We start from the raw sequence: 16,375 nt of genomic DNA, 5'->3' as shown, positions 1-16,375 counted from the left end.
TCGCCAGGGTCAAGACCACCAGCTTTTTGCAGCGGTGCGATCTGCAGAAAAATGCTGGCTTTCTCCTGTCTCGTGATGCCACTAGCGGTATCACACCTTTCGCCATGCTGGAGGTCTCACCTTCAGCCCGGCAGAACATGGTAATGTGGCAGGATGGGTGGAGGCTTGGCGGATTGGTTTCGGCCAAACCGCCAAACTCCTAATTTGGCACTATGCACCACTGGCCCGTCGGTAGTGACACTGCCACAGCTGCCCTGGCGGTCTTTGGACTGCCAGGGTCGTGATGAGGGCCAATATCTCTTGAACTCTTGAAGGAGCGAATGAATCAGGGAATAGCCATAACGGAAATTTAGTGCCTCCTATTTTGGGGATGCCCAAATCCAGATACAGGGGGATTTTACCCACATATTTCATGAAGGTTATAAAGCAGGGGTGCGACCACACATCCCTGTCAGACACCCTGCTCGATCCTAATTTCAGGAGTACACTTCCTTCTCCTGCCAAAGGGAACTCTGGCTGTGTTCTATTCATGTAAAATTTGAAGGGCTGATATTAGTTTTGCTGGGACATCCTGAGCTCTCAAGAACATCCCCAGGAGTGACCAGCCTACTAATTCAAAGGCCGACTGTGTCCAATAACAGATGGGGCACTTTTTGATTACTGTGTATTTCAAAGAGCTCAGAAAAAGCCTCATGGCTTTGTCAACTGTGCTCTCTTCCTTCTAGATTTGTGCTTGATCGACAGTCAAGATCCTATTTTCATCTGCACAACCCTACATACGGGTTAACAGCAGCTTGCCATAAACGTTCCAGTACCATCTAGGAGCATAATTTGGCCTATAGTTATTAGGATCTCTATTGTCCCTTTTCTATGGTTAGTAATTATTATTGCCTTGTTCAATGAGGAAACAGCTTGCATAAAGCATTTAATCCTGTAGGTAGGGCTGGAATCCAGGTGGATACATGATTTGGAAAGACCTTCAAAGTAATGTTGCCTGGGGCCTTTCTTGACTTCTGACTTATGATTGCTAGTCGTACTTCATCCTCCTTGAATTAGTTAGCAAACAGAAATGGACTAAGCGGATCTCCAGGTATAAGGGCACAGTTGGTTTCTTCACAAGGGTGAATGATCACAGCTGATGTAGGTGCTGGGTCACAAAGACCAAGAAGCTCTCTGGTTGTCATGATTCTTATTTAATGTTTATTATCTAGGTGGTTTGGAATATTTCCCTCTCTGCCAGCCCCCACTATTGGACTGTCAAATTTAAGTTGGTACAAAGCAGAGAAATTATTGGTCCATTTGCTACACCATGCTTTAACATGCTGAAGAAAATCCTCAAATAGATCTTGAGTAGCACCAAAAAGAAAAGTAACCCAAGCCCTTTCCACCAGCAACTAGACTACAGGAACACCCTCTACGCCAATATCACCAAGCAACACAGCAGAAGACTATAAACCATCCAGAACCCAGCAGCCAGACTCATCCTCAACATCCCACACAGAACTCATCACACCACATCTCAGGGAGCTCCAGTGCCTCCCAATACACAAATGCTCTAATTTCAAACTCCTCACACAAACATTCAAGGCACTACACAACTTGGGCCACACCCACTTGAACAACTGCATCTCCTTGCATCAACCATGTAGGCTCCTACTCTCTGCAAGACTCTAAAGCATGAACAACCAGTTTTTTCACATCAGAGCCTTCTCTCTTCTTGAAATCCGAAAAAAGCTGAACTGTTTTTCTTTTTTTTTTGTTTGTTTTTATTATTCACCTACGTGCTTCTAGGCTAGGTTAGACAGACACCTGCTCAGGAGACTCCTGTGGGTCAGAGCGCACTCTACAAAATATAGCAGCTGCATCATTGCACCTTTTTCCCGCTCCTTTTTGCTGAACTACAGAACATAAAAAAAAGCAATGGTAAATCCTTCAAGTCAACGAGTAGTGACCTCCTGGCTTTGAAAAGACTTGAGCATCTTGTAAACTGTCTGACATCACAACAGCAAATCTGAGATTCTGATTAAAAAAAAAAACACTGATTGTCTACGAATTACCAAGTTTGTATTTTTTAACCTACCTAAACCTCTCCCCTACTACCTTAACATTGTGCCTAACAGTCACACGAGAGGGACAGCAGTGGCCGCCTACTGATTTTAAAGGATGGTAAGCTCTGCATATAAGTGACGTTTTCCTACAGAAGTGATGCAACAGGGGCACAAGGCAACACTCAAACTTTAATGTCAAATCACATTAATTTTACGATTAGAGGATGGTCTTTGCCAGTTTTAGCTGAGCTGTACCTTACATGTACTGCAAATAAAAAAAAAAATTAGGAAAAAAAAGAAAAAGGGGGGGGGGGCTGGACAAAATCACTGCCAGCCACACAACACTAAAGTTTAAAGAATAAGGTCACTACCCATTCAAAGTAACCAACTGCCTTTTAGGGGGGGGGATGAAGAAGAGCAATGATTCCTTACAGTAAATTAAGAGGATTATATAAAATGTAATTTACATACGTGCTAGCAGGTAGTCATCGGTTGAAAGGCATATTCAAGTGGACATTCAGAACTCAAGTAAAACTGTTTGTGGTGGTGGTGGTGGGGGGGGGGGGGCGGCAGGAGAGGTTCCAGTCTTGTATCAAAGTAAAAATGTTACCACAATACTTAAAAGAAATAATAAATTACTGAGTACCATGGTTAAAAAAAAAAAAAAAACATCCCCCCACTAGGATCTCTTATACTTAAAGGACGGAGGGGTTGAGAAAGAACCAATAGAATAGTCAAGTCGGGGGCTGAAATAACTACTGGCTTTACTGACATTTATTATTAGACGAAATACACTCATCCCAACCAAAAGGCTGAAGAACAAATGCTGATAGTACCAACTGAGCATCAATCTTTATCAGCACCAAATCTGCATCTTTCAAATGCACCACGTTCACTCGGAATTAGTTGTGAAAGTGAGTAATTCATCACCTAAAATTCTAATAAAAGAGCATCCAAGACGCATTACTTACGTATCTCCATCAGAGTCCTGGGCAAGGAGCTGTTCCCGACTTATACTGGCAATTTTACTCTCCTCCTGATCAAGCTGCCAATGGAAGAATGACTTATTTGGCCGTGTGGCAGCTGCTTGGTTTTCATCAACACTTGAAGGCTGTTGTGAGATGCTGTAGGAAGCGAACAGTGAATGCCGGCTCCCTAGTGCATTGTTGAGGTTAAAACTATGAGAAGGAGTGCTGGCTTTGTGAAGAGGCTGGGCAGACATCTTCACGTCAGAAGAATAATCCATTTCATTTACAACAGAACCAACACTTTGATCTGGCCAATGCAAGACATCACAGAATGAAGTAGTCAACCCACGATAGCTACTGAGCAACTGGCTGTGTGCACCAAGCTGACTGCAATCAGGTACAGAATGCTGATCAATCGGGGTTTGCAAACCTGGTGTCGCCAAGAGTGGAAAATTATGTACTTTGCACTGCTCCAATGTCTGTGGATTACTGCCATCAGAGTTGTGAGTGTGCACTACTTGAACCTCGTGGTACTGTTCTTCCAAGGGCTTTTGGTTGTTAGCCAAAGTGCTCATCCAGTTAACTTGCACAGTGTTGAGAGAAAGTGGATTAGTCTTGTCCTTAATATTAATAATATTCTGGAGCACTTCACAATTCGAATTACTTGCAATGTTTTGATAGTTATTTTCCATGTGTATTGAATCTGGATTGGCAGAGGGTGCCTGGTGAAAGAAAATACAACATTTGGAAACAATTAAGGTAGTAAAATGTGTGTTTTTAATTAAAGCCAGTTTCTAATTGAATCAATGTAAGATATATATTACCAAAAAGGAATGTCTTTGAAACGCAGGTCTCTTACTGACAGGTCCACCTAAAGAATACTCGTAAGACCTCTTTGTGTTACTAAATACAGTCTTCAGCTCTGTTGAAGTAAATTAACAGCATATTAAAAAAGCTTAAGACCTAGTCACAGTCACAAAAACGTCTATCTATACAGATGGACAGACACAAAAAACCTACCTTGGCAGGGTTCAAAATTCAGACTTTCCTACATTAAAACAGAAGTGAAAATATGGTTTACATTTGGACAGCTTTAACAATTCCAGACACAGCATGGTGCATTTAGAAAGAATTTAAAATAAAAAACAAAAAAAAAACAAAAAAAAAAGACTACCATTATTCCCTTGCCGCCATATCTGGATGTTATCTGCTTATTGTTCCTCAAGTGTATCAGAAGCTCTTTCACAGAATTTCGCACACGGACACCTTGAAATGTTGACTTTGTTTTTCTGCGGCTACTTCCATGGTTCACTATTAATACAACAGAGTTTTAATATACAGCGATAGAACAAACAAAAATTAAAATATCTGCTTTTGTAAACAATTTTTTAATGATTTCTAAAAGCTTCTAACTTTTTTGCCAATTCCTTCAATTTGCTTTTAAGAAGGACAAAAGAATATTGAAGAAAAGAAACATTACAGAAAAAAGCAAATTTTCTTGGAAAAAACCTCACTCACAAGCCTTTTAAAGGAAATGGAGTCAAATAAATCAGGGCAATGTAGATATATAGGCTATGGCTGTGTCGTTATAAAAACTGACAGAACCTTTAAGGGCCCACAACCCTCCTGTATCCCCCTGTTGGCAGTTACCTCAGTTCCCAAAAATAAAAGGTGAGGCAAATTATACTAATCTAGAGAGTCTACTAACTATATGTGTGCCTTCCACCAGGGAGGAAGAAGGATTGCTTATGATGAAGAATCCCCCGAAGGAGAACTAGGATTACAGGTAATCCTCCTTCAGGGAATTCTCAACTGATAATCAAACTCTTAACAGGCAAGTAAACCCATCCCTAAAAACATGGTACAAGAGGAGAAAGACAAGTCAGAAGTCATTAAGCAAAGATTTCTCAAGGACACCTACTAACTGGGTGTCTGTTCTAGAATTTGAGTAGTCAATAGTGCCCTGTAAAACTGAACAGACCTCCATGTAGCTGCCTTGCAGACTTCAGCAAAGTGAATAGTTCTCAATGCAGTCGTAGCAAATTTACTTCTGGAACCTCCGGAACAGTGGACTGTGCGTCTACTACTCAGTGTTACCAAAAACAAGGTACTTTATTTTAGTGACACAAGGCCAAAAATATCTTAGAGGCAATACTCCTTCTAAGTATTATACACAATATATACACTAGTAACCAAAACCAGGTAAGTAAACAGTTAGAGAATAGTGCAAACAGTGAAAAACACAATAGATTGCAATGGGCCTAGGGGCAACACAAACCATATACCAAAATAGTGGAATGAGAAAGTTGGTTTCCCACCTAGGCAAGTGTAGTGTATAGAGGGGCGCTGGGAGTGTAAGAAAACACCAGAGGTAAGTAAAGTACCCCACCCCAGAGCCCAGGAAAGCAGGAGTAAAGTACAGCAAGTTACCTCAGAACACACTACAAGTCGTGATTATGCAAGAACCAACCAAGACTGCAAGCAACCAACAATGGATTCCTGAACCTGAAGACATGTGGAGAGAGGAGACCAAGTCCAGAAGGCGATGAAGAGTCCAGGAAGAATAGGAGCCCCTGCATCACTTGGACGAAGGTGCAAAAGTGGATTCTCTGGTTAGAAAAAAAGTACAGAAAAGCACCAAAGAATATAGATGCGGGTTTCTGCTTGGTGCAAGAGATGTCCCACATCGAGTTGTTGGATGCAGGCGGGTTGCGTCGCTGAATTAAGCCAAAAAGCATTGGTTCACGCAAGAACCTGTTTTGTGTCAAAGAGGAGCTGCCAGGACCCAGAAGGGACCTGGGGGTCTCAACTCGGACTGAGGAGACAGAGGGGGCTCTCAGCACTTCAGAGATCCCTCAGAAGACCAGTCAGTAACCACAGGAGACCCATGACATGGGGGCAAGGGAGTTGCAAAGTGTGGTCGTCGCAGCACTACACAGAAGGATCCCACGCCGCCAAACAACTCAAGGAGCTGTGGGTCACAGGATGGAATGCGGGGGACGTGGGCTACACTGTGCACAAAGAACTGCAGAAGACGCGATACACAGGGGTACTGTCTGACACAGGGAGGAATGCTCTTAGCTCCACCAAATTTGGACAGCTGGAGCTTAAGACAGTCTAAGTCGAAGGGGTCCACTGCCTGTGTTCCAGGGAGCACGCCTGTTGCCAGGAGAGGTGTTCCAGAGAACCGCCCGTTGTCTTGGAAGGTGCCTGCTGGAGCAAGGAAGTGACTCAGTCGCTCCACTGGAGATTCCTTCGGTTCTTCTGGTGCAGGGTGAAGGCAGAGAGTCCTCAGAGCATGCACACCTTGGAAACTCTTGCAGTAGCTGGCTGGAGTTGAAGCTGCAGGGTCACAGTGGTCTTTGGAGCAGTCTGCGTTTGATCTGACATTCAGAAGCTGAAGTAGAGGAAGCAGAGGTTGCAGAGGATTCCTGCAGTAAACTTAAAAGCTGAATCTGAAGAGGATCCCACAGGAGAGACCATAAATAGCCCTGAGAGAGGGATTGGCTACCTAACCAGGTATGCACCTATCACGAAAGGTCTCGGACGTCACCTGCTGGCAATGGCCGCTCAGAGGTGTCTCCACTTGGAAAGCAAGATGGCTAACGCCAGGGACACACTGGAGGAGTTCTGGGCACCTCCGCTGGGGTGGTGATGGACAGGGGAGTGGTCACTCCCCTTTCCTTTGTCCAGTTTCGCGCCATAGCAGGGACTGGGGGTCCCTGAACCGGTGTAGACTGTTCTATGCAAGGAAAGCACCATCTATGCCCTTAAAAGCATTTCCAGAGGCTCTGGGAGGCTACCCCGCCACAGCCTGTAACACCTATTTCCAAAGGGAGAGGGTGCAACACCCTGCTCCCAAAGGAAATGCTTTGTTCTGCCTTCCTGGGAGTGCGCTGCTCAGACCCCTGGAGGGCTGTACCCTGTCTGTGATGTGGCAGCAGCTGTAGCTGCAGTGCAAGCCTGAGAGAGCTGGTTTGGCAGTACTGGGGTCCATAGTGGGGCCCCCAGGATGCATGGGATTGCCCCCATACCAGATTTGGAATGGGGGGACAATTCCATTATCTTGGACACCTTATATGGCCATGTTCGGAGTTACCATTGTGATGGTACATATAGGTATTGACCTATATGTAGTGCACACGTGTAATGGTATCCCTGCACTCACGAAGTCCGGGGAATTGGCCCTGGACAGCGTGGGGGGACCTTTGCTAGTGCAAGGGTGCCCTCACACTTAGTAACTTTGCACCTAGCCTTCAGAAAATGAAGGTTAGACATGTAGGTGACTTATAAGTTATTTAGTGCAGTGAAAAAGGCTGTGAAATAGTGTCTGCACTATTTCACGCAGGCTGCAGTGGCAGACCTGTGGAAGGGTTTGTCTGAGCTCCTTATGGGTGGCAAAAGAAATGCTGCAGCCCATACGGATCTCCTAGAACTCCAATGCCCTGGGTACAAGGTACCATATAGGGACTTATAAGGGGGGGGGGGTCCAGTGTGCCAACTGGAATTGGAATATGAAGTCACTAAACTATAGAGACTAATTTGGAAGCAGAGAGAGCATAAGCACTGAAGTTCTGGTTAGCAGAATTTCAGTGACACAGTTCAGCACTACTGACAACACACACATTAGGCCACAAACTACGAGCACTGGGGTCCTGACCAGCAGGATCCCAGTGAGACAGGCAAAACATACTGACAAACAGGTAGAAATTGGGGGTAACATGCTAAGAAAGATGGTACTTTCCTACAATATCACACCAATTTCTTGGACCAACCACACACCCATGATTCTCTATTCCAATGTCCTCAGCGCGGCTCTGAGAAGGGAGGCGGCGGCAGCGGCATTTTGGAAAGGGCAGGAGCCCTTTAATATCATCCCAAGGGCAGGAGCCCTTTAAATTTGAACCACCGCGTTCCCGCCCTGCGGGAAGCGCGGCTCTGAGAAGGGAGGCGGCGGCGGCATTCTGGAAGGGGCAGGAGCCCTTTAATTTCATCCCAAGGGCAGGATCCCTTTAAATTTGAACTACCGCGTTCCCGCCCACGGGACGCGCCCGGGCCCGTCTTGCGCCCGTCATCGCCAGGAGGAGCCTGGGCTGGGCCACCCACCTAAAGTTTTGTTTGTTCTGCTATTTGGACTTGGTCTAGAGGTTTCAGGAATCTTGTCTGTTAAGTCTGACTAGTTTTATTTGATCACAAGCTTTATCCGGCATTAAAAGGGCCAGTGGAGCAAGTCTTTATCACCACTTGTTCCTAGGGGCTTCTTTTCCCCCCCCGATACCATTTGCACTCGAAAGTAGGAACCAGGGCTGGGCCATTCTTCCAGAAGTGTTTGAAATTATTTAGCCGGGCCATCGGAAAGACGATATGGGGAAGAGGAAGGCCGATGATGTATCAGTATCCCACTCTCGGGTTAAAAAACCCAAAAAACGTTCTGTTGGGAAATTGGACGGATGTTCTACCACAAATCTACAGCAATTCAAAACAATTGATTCATTGTTTGAAGAGGTTGAGGCAATACTGAGGAGTCCCTCGGTTGCTGGCCCTTCTATAATGGACACCATCCCTTCAAAAAAGATTCCTGATCTCTTTAAGAAAAAAACACAGATGCATAGAGTAGAGGTCAAGGCGGATCTACACCCTCCACCTCACTCCCAGGGTGTAATTTCTTCACTTTTGGAGACTTCACTATCTTTGGTGGAAACAAATGGATGTTTACCTGTAGAAGGTGCACCTTCTTCGAAGTGCACGTCTCCGCCTCTTATTACCATTCCCTGTTCTAATAGGTTTTCGGTTTCATCCTCTAATTCTGTAAGTCCTGGACATTTACAAACCTTATTCGCAGAAGGAACTGACAAAGACTCCCCGGATAGGAAGATGGGCAACAACGAAGCTTCTCAGTTAGCTATCATTTCTCAGAAACTAGATGATGTTAAGTGTCTGCTGGTATCTTTGATGAACAAAATTTCTGGACTTTATGATCAAAAGTCTGGTTGTAATTGCATTATGCCGTTTGAGTCTGTTCCTTCCTTTGATTCACTGCTGGAAACCAAAAAACCTAGTTTCTTTACTTTAGGTGACAAATCGACATCTCTTTCGACACACAATATCGTTAGGGGAAGTAATGGCAGCTCTCCAAGGCATGGCAGGTCTGTCTGTCAGACCATGTCTACCATCAATGAGCGAGTTCCAAAATTAGGCGCAAACAAGTGTGGATCCACCTCTGGAAGGGGGGACAAAGGTATTCCCTGTTTTAAAATTTCTCAGTTCAACCCAGGTGGAATGCCTTCTGCAGCAAGTTGTCGTGCTAGTCCCCGTTCAGCTACACACCCTGACAATTTGACATTTTTACAGACCCGTGACTTTAAGGGAAGGTCAAGAAGGAGGAGGGAAGATGCCATTATATATTTGACTAGGGTGCCAAAGCTACCTCAGGGCAATAGAGAGTCGAGTGACTCTCTAACTAATAAAGTCATTCATTGGATACGCTCCCAGAGGAACTGTCTCTCTGTAATTAGGTCTGATATATGCGAGGTCCATAGATATAATCAGTTAGGGTCGGAATTTGATTATATTTCGATTCTTTTTAATGATAGTAGTCTAGTCAATGATCTCCTGGCCTTCGACACACGGACAGGTACATTAGGTTCAGGTAGGAAATCGAACCTTAGACTTAGTAGTCAGCCGCCTGGGGTCTTGTCATGCAGAGGATGCTGTACATCTGGAACTATTGTAGCTGGGGTTATTCCTTCTTCAGACAACTCTAACATCTAAATCTGAGAACCCTTCCCCCTTACTTTCTGAACTGGACTGACTGACTGATTGCCCTCTGCACAGTACTTCCTAAAACAGTAAACGATGAGTGTCAATTTACAGGGACTCCATCTACTGCCTCTCTATTGAGAACTAAGTTAATATCTACGCCTCCCAAAATCAATATTATATCTTGGAATGTTGCAGGAATTAAGTTAAAGTTGGGTGACCCGGAATGGGTAAGCCTTGTTAATAAACAAGATATGTCTTTTTCAGGAAACTTGGACTGCAGAACAGATATCCATTCAAGGCTTTACAACCTATTTTTCTGCTGCCCAACCTGCTTCTGGTGGCTTTGGAAGACAGATAGGAGGGTTAATGATTTTATTGAACAACAAGCTAGAATGTGACCACGCTATGATAAAGTTTAATTCCTATGATCTGCTGGGTGTGCAACTCACATTCCGACCTGGATTTAGGATGATAGTTTTGAATACTTATGCAAGATCCGTTCCCCGTGGGTCAGAATCAATTGTTCTCACCCAGCTGACGGATTATATAGAGCTTTTGGACTCTTCAGATTTTCTGATTATAGCTGGTGACTTTAATTGCTCTTTTGTGTTGGACAATACCATCAGCAATCTGACTACTGAGGAGGACGAATATTGGGGTATTCCCCAATCCAAGGAAATGGCGTCTCTGCCAGCTTCCCGTGTTGCATCTCAATTGTCTTCCCTTTGTCTGAAAAATGGCCTGAGAGAATGTAATGGCCACACTAAATCAGATCCTGAGCGTGCTATTACTTTCAAGCGAGGGCTTTCCTTTAGTACTATTGATTATATTCTGGTGGACATTAGACTATGGTCAAGTCCACTGGACATGGAAATATTACCTCGCCTGGACAGTGATCATAATGCCTTGTACTGACCAACCATGCATTTTTAAGAGTCCAGCACACAACGATCACTAACGTCCCACTCCCTTACCTGAATCATAGACGTTCTCGGGTCTGTTGGCCGAAGGTTGAATCCAACCCGTACTTGATTAGGGAAATATATTAATTTTTTTTAAACTTTTTGTAGATTACGAGGAACAAGAAGTCTCTGATATTCCTATTATGACTATCCACAATAAATTGGTGGATTCCCTACAGGGTATCTTCTATAGGGAAATCCCTTCTAAACCGAGACCTGTTGACATCCCTTGTAGGGATTGGTACAATCAGGATTGTGTGCGAGCAAGATCTAATTTAAATGAGGCTGTAAAAAACTCTACCCAAGAGATTATTAAAGAGGCCTGACGTAGGTATGCCAATGCCATGAAACAAGCAAAAAAAGACTGTGATAATGAGATATGGCAGAAGCTGCTTGAAGCAGTTATACATCAAGATGATAGTTCCTTTTGGCGGCTGTTGACCTCCAGCTCGAAAAGGGGTAATGATGACATTGGTATGTATATTCAGCCCGAAAGATGGGTGTCCTATTTTTCTGGAATTTATGCTCTGCCTGCACCGCAAGCTCTGGAGGTCCCTGGATATGATGAGTGTTGGGCTGTTACCAAGACTTCAACTGAGAGCATTGTTTTTACCTTAGCCGAAACAACAGCTGCAATTAATTCTCTGAGGCCAGCTAAAGCCCCTGGTCCAGATAAGATTCCAGGGGACCTGTTTAAATCAGAACCAAAGATATGGGCATGGTATATTAACTTACTGTCTAAGGCCATAGCAGCTGGTAGCCCTATTCCAGATTCTTGGCGTGGTGCATAAATAATTCTGATTAAAAAAAAGGGTGATGTAGGTTCACCTGCAAATTATCGACCAATCAGCCTTATCGATATCCTTCAGAAGACGTTTGCTAAGCACGTCTTAGATAGGCTTACTGATTGGATTCAGGATAATCAAATTCTATCCCCCTTACAGGCCGGCTTTCGGCCTAAAACTAACACCATGGACCAAGTCTTCAGGCTGTCATTACTATTTTGGAAGTATGTCACCCTATTTAAGCAAAAACTCTATAGTGCTTTTGTAGATCTAAGATCTGCGTTCGACTTTGTCCCAAGAGAGAAACTATGGGGAGTACTAAACAAAATCGGTATCCCAGGAAATTTAGTGCATTTAATTCAAAGGTTACATGAAAAAACATTTGCACAAGTTAGATGGGGCAATCGGGGGAACTCACCGACAAAATAGATATTAGGAGAGGAGTGCGCCAGGACTGTGTTCTTGCCCCAACTCTATTTACATTGTTTATTAACGAGGTGGTGCAAGTCGTTACCAACTGCCAAAATGATGCTCCATCCTTGAATAACCACAAAATTCCAATTTTGCTATTTGCTGACGATTCCCTCCTGATCTCCAGAACTCCTATGGGTCTCCAGGTACTTGTGGATAAGTTTAGTTCGTTTTGTGGTGACTATGGACTTGAACTTAATCATAGCAAAACTAAACTTATGACCCTGGGCTGTGGCCCCACTAAGAGATATTCAATTTTCTATAAAGGAACCCCCCTAGGCATGGTAAGCTCCATAGATTATTTGGGGGTGAGAATTAGCAACAATCTGCATTGGGGGGCCCAAATCGATAAGAGTTTAGCTCTTTTGGCCCAGAGATCTGGGGCTATTCTACGCTTCCACAAGTCTACCTCTTAGAGAGTGATTACTCCAACCATTAAAATCTATCGAGCTAAGGCACAGAGTGCTGCGGTCTATGGGGCAGAAATCTGGGGGTCCTCAAACACTGGCAAGTTGGCAGTGGGGGAAAACAACTTTATAAGGTCAACTTTGGCTTGTCCTCGTAATACCCCACTGCTGCCAATGTTCTGGGACCTTGGCCTGTCATGCATCTCAGATGTAATTGCCCTATGTCCATTGCTTTTCTGGGTCCGTGTATGGACTACCCCTGAGCTATCCACATATAAGGAGTCTATTCAAGACATTCTAGATAGACCAAATGTTCTTACCATTCCTTGGTTTAATCACATCTCAAAATGGTTGATAGATTGAGTCTTAGTGAGTTTTGGAGCCATCCAGAAAGTATAAGGAAGGATCAGAAGAACCATTTGAAAACTGTTTACTGGATATATGTCAGGGAAAACTACCTGATGTGCTCAACACACGGCAGATTGACCTCACAATTCTTTGATTTCAAATGGTATCCGTATCTGGAACCATTTATGGATACAATTGTTGACCCATTAAGTAAGAGTTTATACATTCAGTTCAGATATGGTTGCCTGCCTCTTAAATCTTACGGTAGTACACGGAGTCTGACTACAAGATCCGATCCCTGTCCTAGTTGCAGGGATGTGGAATTCCTATCGCCCGACGCCCGGGACATCTTGTTTGGGGTCAAGGGCAACAAGTTTTTATGTTTACTTTGTCCTTGGGACAAGTAGGCCCAACCCTCTGCAGCACAAACCCTTTGGCTGCCTGTTTACAGAGAGTGGAACTCTCTGCAGTTGAGGTAATGTTTCCAAAAGATAATTCTGTTCGAACTTGTATTTATGGTTCATTATTTGAAAGCCTTCATTATTAGGGTGAGTGCTGTAAATGAATGTTTTAAGGTCACACTTCACTACTGACGTTGGTTCCAGTACAAAAAAAAACAAAAAACGTGTATACACATGTTTGAAAAGTTTTTGCTATGAGGCTAAGTGTAATGCTCCCAGAATGCTCTCTGATTAGATGCAAATGAAGTGACATTTCGTAAAATGTTTTGATGCATACTAGTATTTCCCAAAAATATTTCTAATGGAAAATCAGTGTAACCATTTTCAACACGATTATGGGAAGCATGAAAGTAAACAAACACTGACAAAGCCAACTGATCTGACATATTTTTTATAAGTGTTTTAGTTTCATCAATGCGTGTCTTGTTTTGACATGGCTTTTGTAACACTTTATTGTTGTGGGAGCTACCAGGCCCTCAACATTGTAACAAACACTGGCAAAAAAAAAACCAAAACGTTTTTGAACTCTAAAAGCTCACGTTGCCACCAGTGGCATAACAAAGGCCCCGCAGCCGCCCTCCAGGGGGCCCCTTCAGCACAGCACCTGCCCTGAGTGAGTCTGGAGAGGGGGCTCCTCCATGTTCTCTGCAAAGGGGCACCCTCCAGTTTCGTTACGTCACTGATTGCCACTGTAGTTCATGACACTGAACAAAACTACTTTGTGTGCCAATATGCTCCTTGTGGAAAAGCAGAATGCGATTACTCACAGTAAAGCCAGCCGAAAGAGAGAGAAATAGAAGTTTAATAAAAACAAAATGTCTTTGTTAACACCAGACCTAATTAGGGACCAAGACCCACATGTAGGTAGCTTTTTGCATGTCGCAAACAGCGACTTTCGCTTTTTGCGACGTGCAAAAAGCACATTGCGATGCACAAACCCAGTTTTGCGACTCGCAATTAGGAAGGGGTGTTCCCTTCCTAATTGCGACTCGCAGTGCAATGTAGGCTTGTTTTGCGAACGCGGGCGCAAACCAATCGCAGTTTGCACCCATTTCAAATGGGTGCTAACACTTTCGCAAAAGGGAAGGGGCCCCCATGGGACCCCTTCCCCATTGTGAATGTCACTGTAAAAAAAATTCAGAGCAGGCAGTGGTCCTGCGGACCACTGCCTGCTCTGAAAAAACGAAAACGTTTCATTTTTCGTTTTTGTAATGCATCTCGTTTTCCTTTAAGGAAACGGGCTGCATTACAAAAAAAAACTGCTTTATTGAAAAGCAGTCACAGACATGGTGGTCTGCTGTCTCCAGCAGGCCACCATCGCTGTGAGGGCCGCCATTCGCAAGGGGGTCGCAAATTGCGACCCACCTCATGATTATTCATGAGGTGGGCATTTGCGAAGCCCTTGCGAATCACAGATGGTGTCAGGGACACCATCCTACATTCGGATTTGCGACTCGCAAATTGCGAGTCTCAAATCTGAACCTACCTACATGTGGCCCCAAATTCTTAAAGAAAGTCGCAAAAGTGCACCCCATGGTATATGTCGTACCCATATAAAATATTTGTGAACTGTATTTTAGCATGGGTAAATACGCATGTGTAGATTTGCTCATGTGAAAATCTATTGAGCATTTGCAAGTTCATTTTCCCTCCAGCCACTTTCTTCTCAACCCTGGAAGAAGTTCTAATTCTGCCATTGTCAGGAGTAAATGTCCAACCTTTCTTATTATGGGAAAATATTAGAGAGAAGCTGGTGAAAATCTTTAAAATATGCAGGTTAGTAGGTTTGCAGACTCAAACGCATTCCAGCCCTGGAACTATTGCTTACTGCTTCCTCCAGCCCCAGTATGCAGATCTGCAGAAAGGTGGCAAAATAAGGAAATTGCTACAGTAGGGATTGAAAGTGCATGTATATAAGCCCTACTGTGGTAGTAGCCCTGGCATAATCAGAGAGGCTATTATCAGAGCTCTTACATAATGAGATTGCTGCCATAATTTGGCGCCACACTACATGGCACCAAAGGGACAAGTAGATCTTTATACAGGACAAGTAGATTTGAGAAGCAACCTGTCCCCTGGACAAGTAGATATTTTAATAAATTCCACACCCCTGTAGTTGTAATCACACTTCAGAATCTATTGTACATTTTATGTTTATATGCCCTGCATATATGATTGCGCGACGGAAGTGGTTACGCCCTGTGTTTAGAAATATGGGGATAAGACACTGTATGGCTGCCTTGAGGATTATGATGAGGGATACTTCCCTCTCTCTATCTTGTGCGGTTAGTAAGTATATTGTAGCTGCTTGGCATATACGTATCAGTTCCCTAGGGAAAAATGACGATGAGGAACAAATTTTAAAAGGTAAAAGGAAAAAAAAATATATATATATATATATATATATATATATATATATATATATATATATGAAAAAAAAATAAGGAAAGTGTTTTAGCTGCTAAAATTTTAACTATGGACCTAAGACTGAAATAAAACCCTATGTTTAATTTAAATGATAGATATTAGGGGGCCAGGTGCATTTTTGATGGAATGTAATTTTATGTGTTTTAAGGTTGAACATATGCTATTCTATTTTATTCTTATCCCTTTTTTTAACTAAACTTCTTTTTCTTTTTTTATTCAATTGTTGGTGGTTTGCTTTTATGGTTGAAAGTAACTGAATAAAGCTATGTGTGAACATTCAATGTCCTCAATCCAGGTGAAGCACCATGCCCCAAAGAAACTAATATCAAGAAGGAACAACAAGAACATTTGCCTAAATGTCCTATCCTTACTGTACTAAATTTCCCTTTATCAATTAGGCATCTTAACACAGATCATATTATGAACATAGTTTACTTCCAGTGTAAATGGTTCCTGATCACTTAGCAAAAAAAACCTAAGGGTTTATGAAAACAACTGATCTAGAGCCTGGTACAACCAACACCTCAGCCAACTGAAACAAGGCACAAGGATTTAACAAAACTGACTAAAACATGCAACAAACTAGCCTGTAAATCACATCACACCAAACTGAAGAGAAAAATCTGAGCCGCCAAGAAATCTTTTTGCAGTGATTGCATCTCCTCAGGAGAACATTCCCATATAGAACTTTTCAAAATCTACAAAGAGCTATCACCTCTCAATACATACTCAAAAC

At 43.3% G+C, this 16,375-nt stretch overlaps 1 protein-coding gene across 3 annotated transcripts in view; it reads right to left on the bottom strand.

The window, feature by feature from the left end:
- NFKBIZ (NFKB inhibitor zeta) overlaps positions 1–16,375 on the bottom strand; it is a 331,222-nt gene that overhangs the window by 291,158 nt on the left and 23,689 nt on the right. For all 3 annotated transcript variants that reach the window (XM_069204799.1, XM_069204802.1, XM_069204800.1), the window contains exons 2-5: positions 4,191–4,327; positions 4,037–4,064; positions 3,841–3,938; positions 3,020–3,738 (exon numbers count right to left, since the gene is read on the bottom strand). In XM_069204799.1, coding sequence (XP_069060900.1) covers positions 3,020–3,738; positions 3,841–3,938; positions 4,037–4,064; positions 4,191–4,327 — 982 coding nt within the window. The remainder of the gene's footprint in view (positions 1–3,019; positions 3,739–3,840; positions 3,939–4,036; positions 4,065–4,190; positions 4,328–16,375) is intronic.

The sequence above is a fragment of the Pleurodeles waltl genome, chromosome 8, assembly GCF_031143425.1.
Source record: "Pleurodeles waltl isolate 20211129_DDA chromosome 8, aPleWal1.hap1.20221129, whole genome shotgun sequence".
NCBI classification, from domain to species: domain Eukaryota; kingdom Metazoa; phylum Chordata; class Amphibia; order Caudata; family Salamandridae; genus Pleurodeles; species Pleurodeles waltl.
This window is presented reverse-complemented; position numbering and strand designations above follow the sequence as displayed.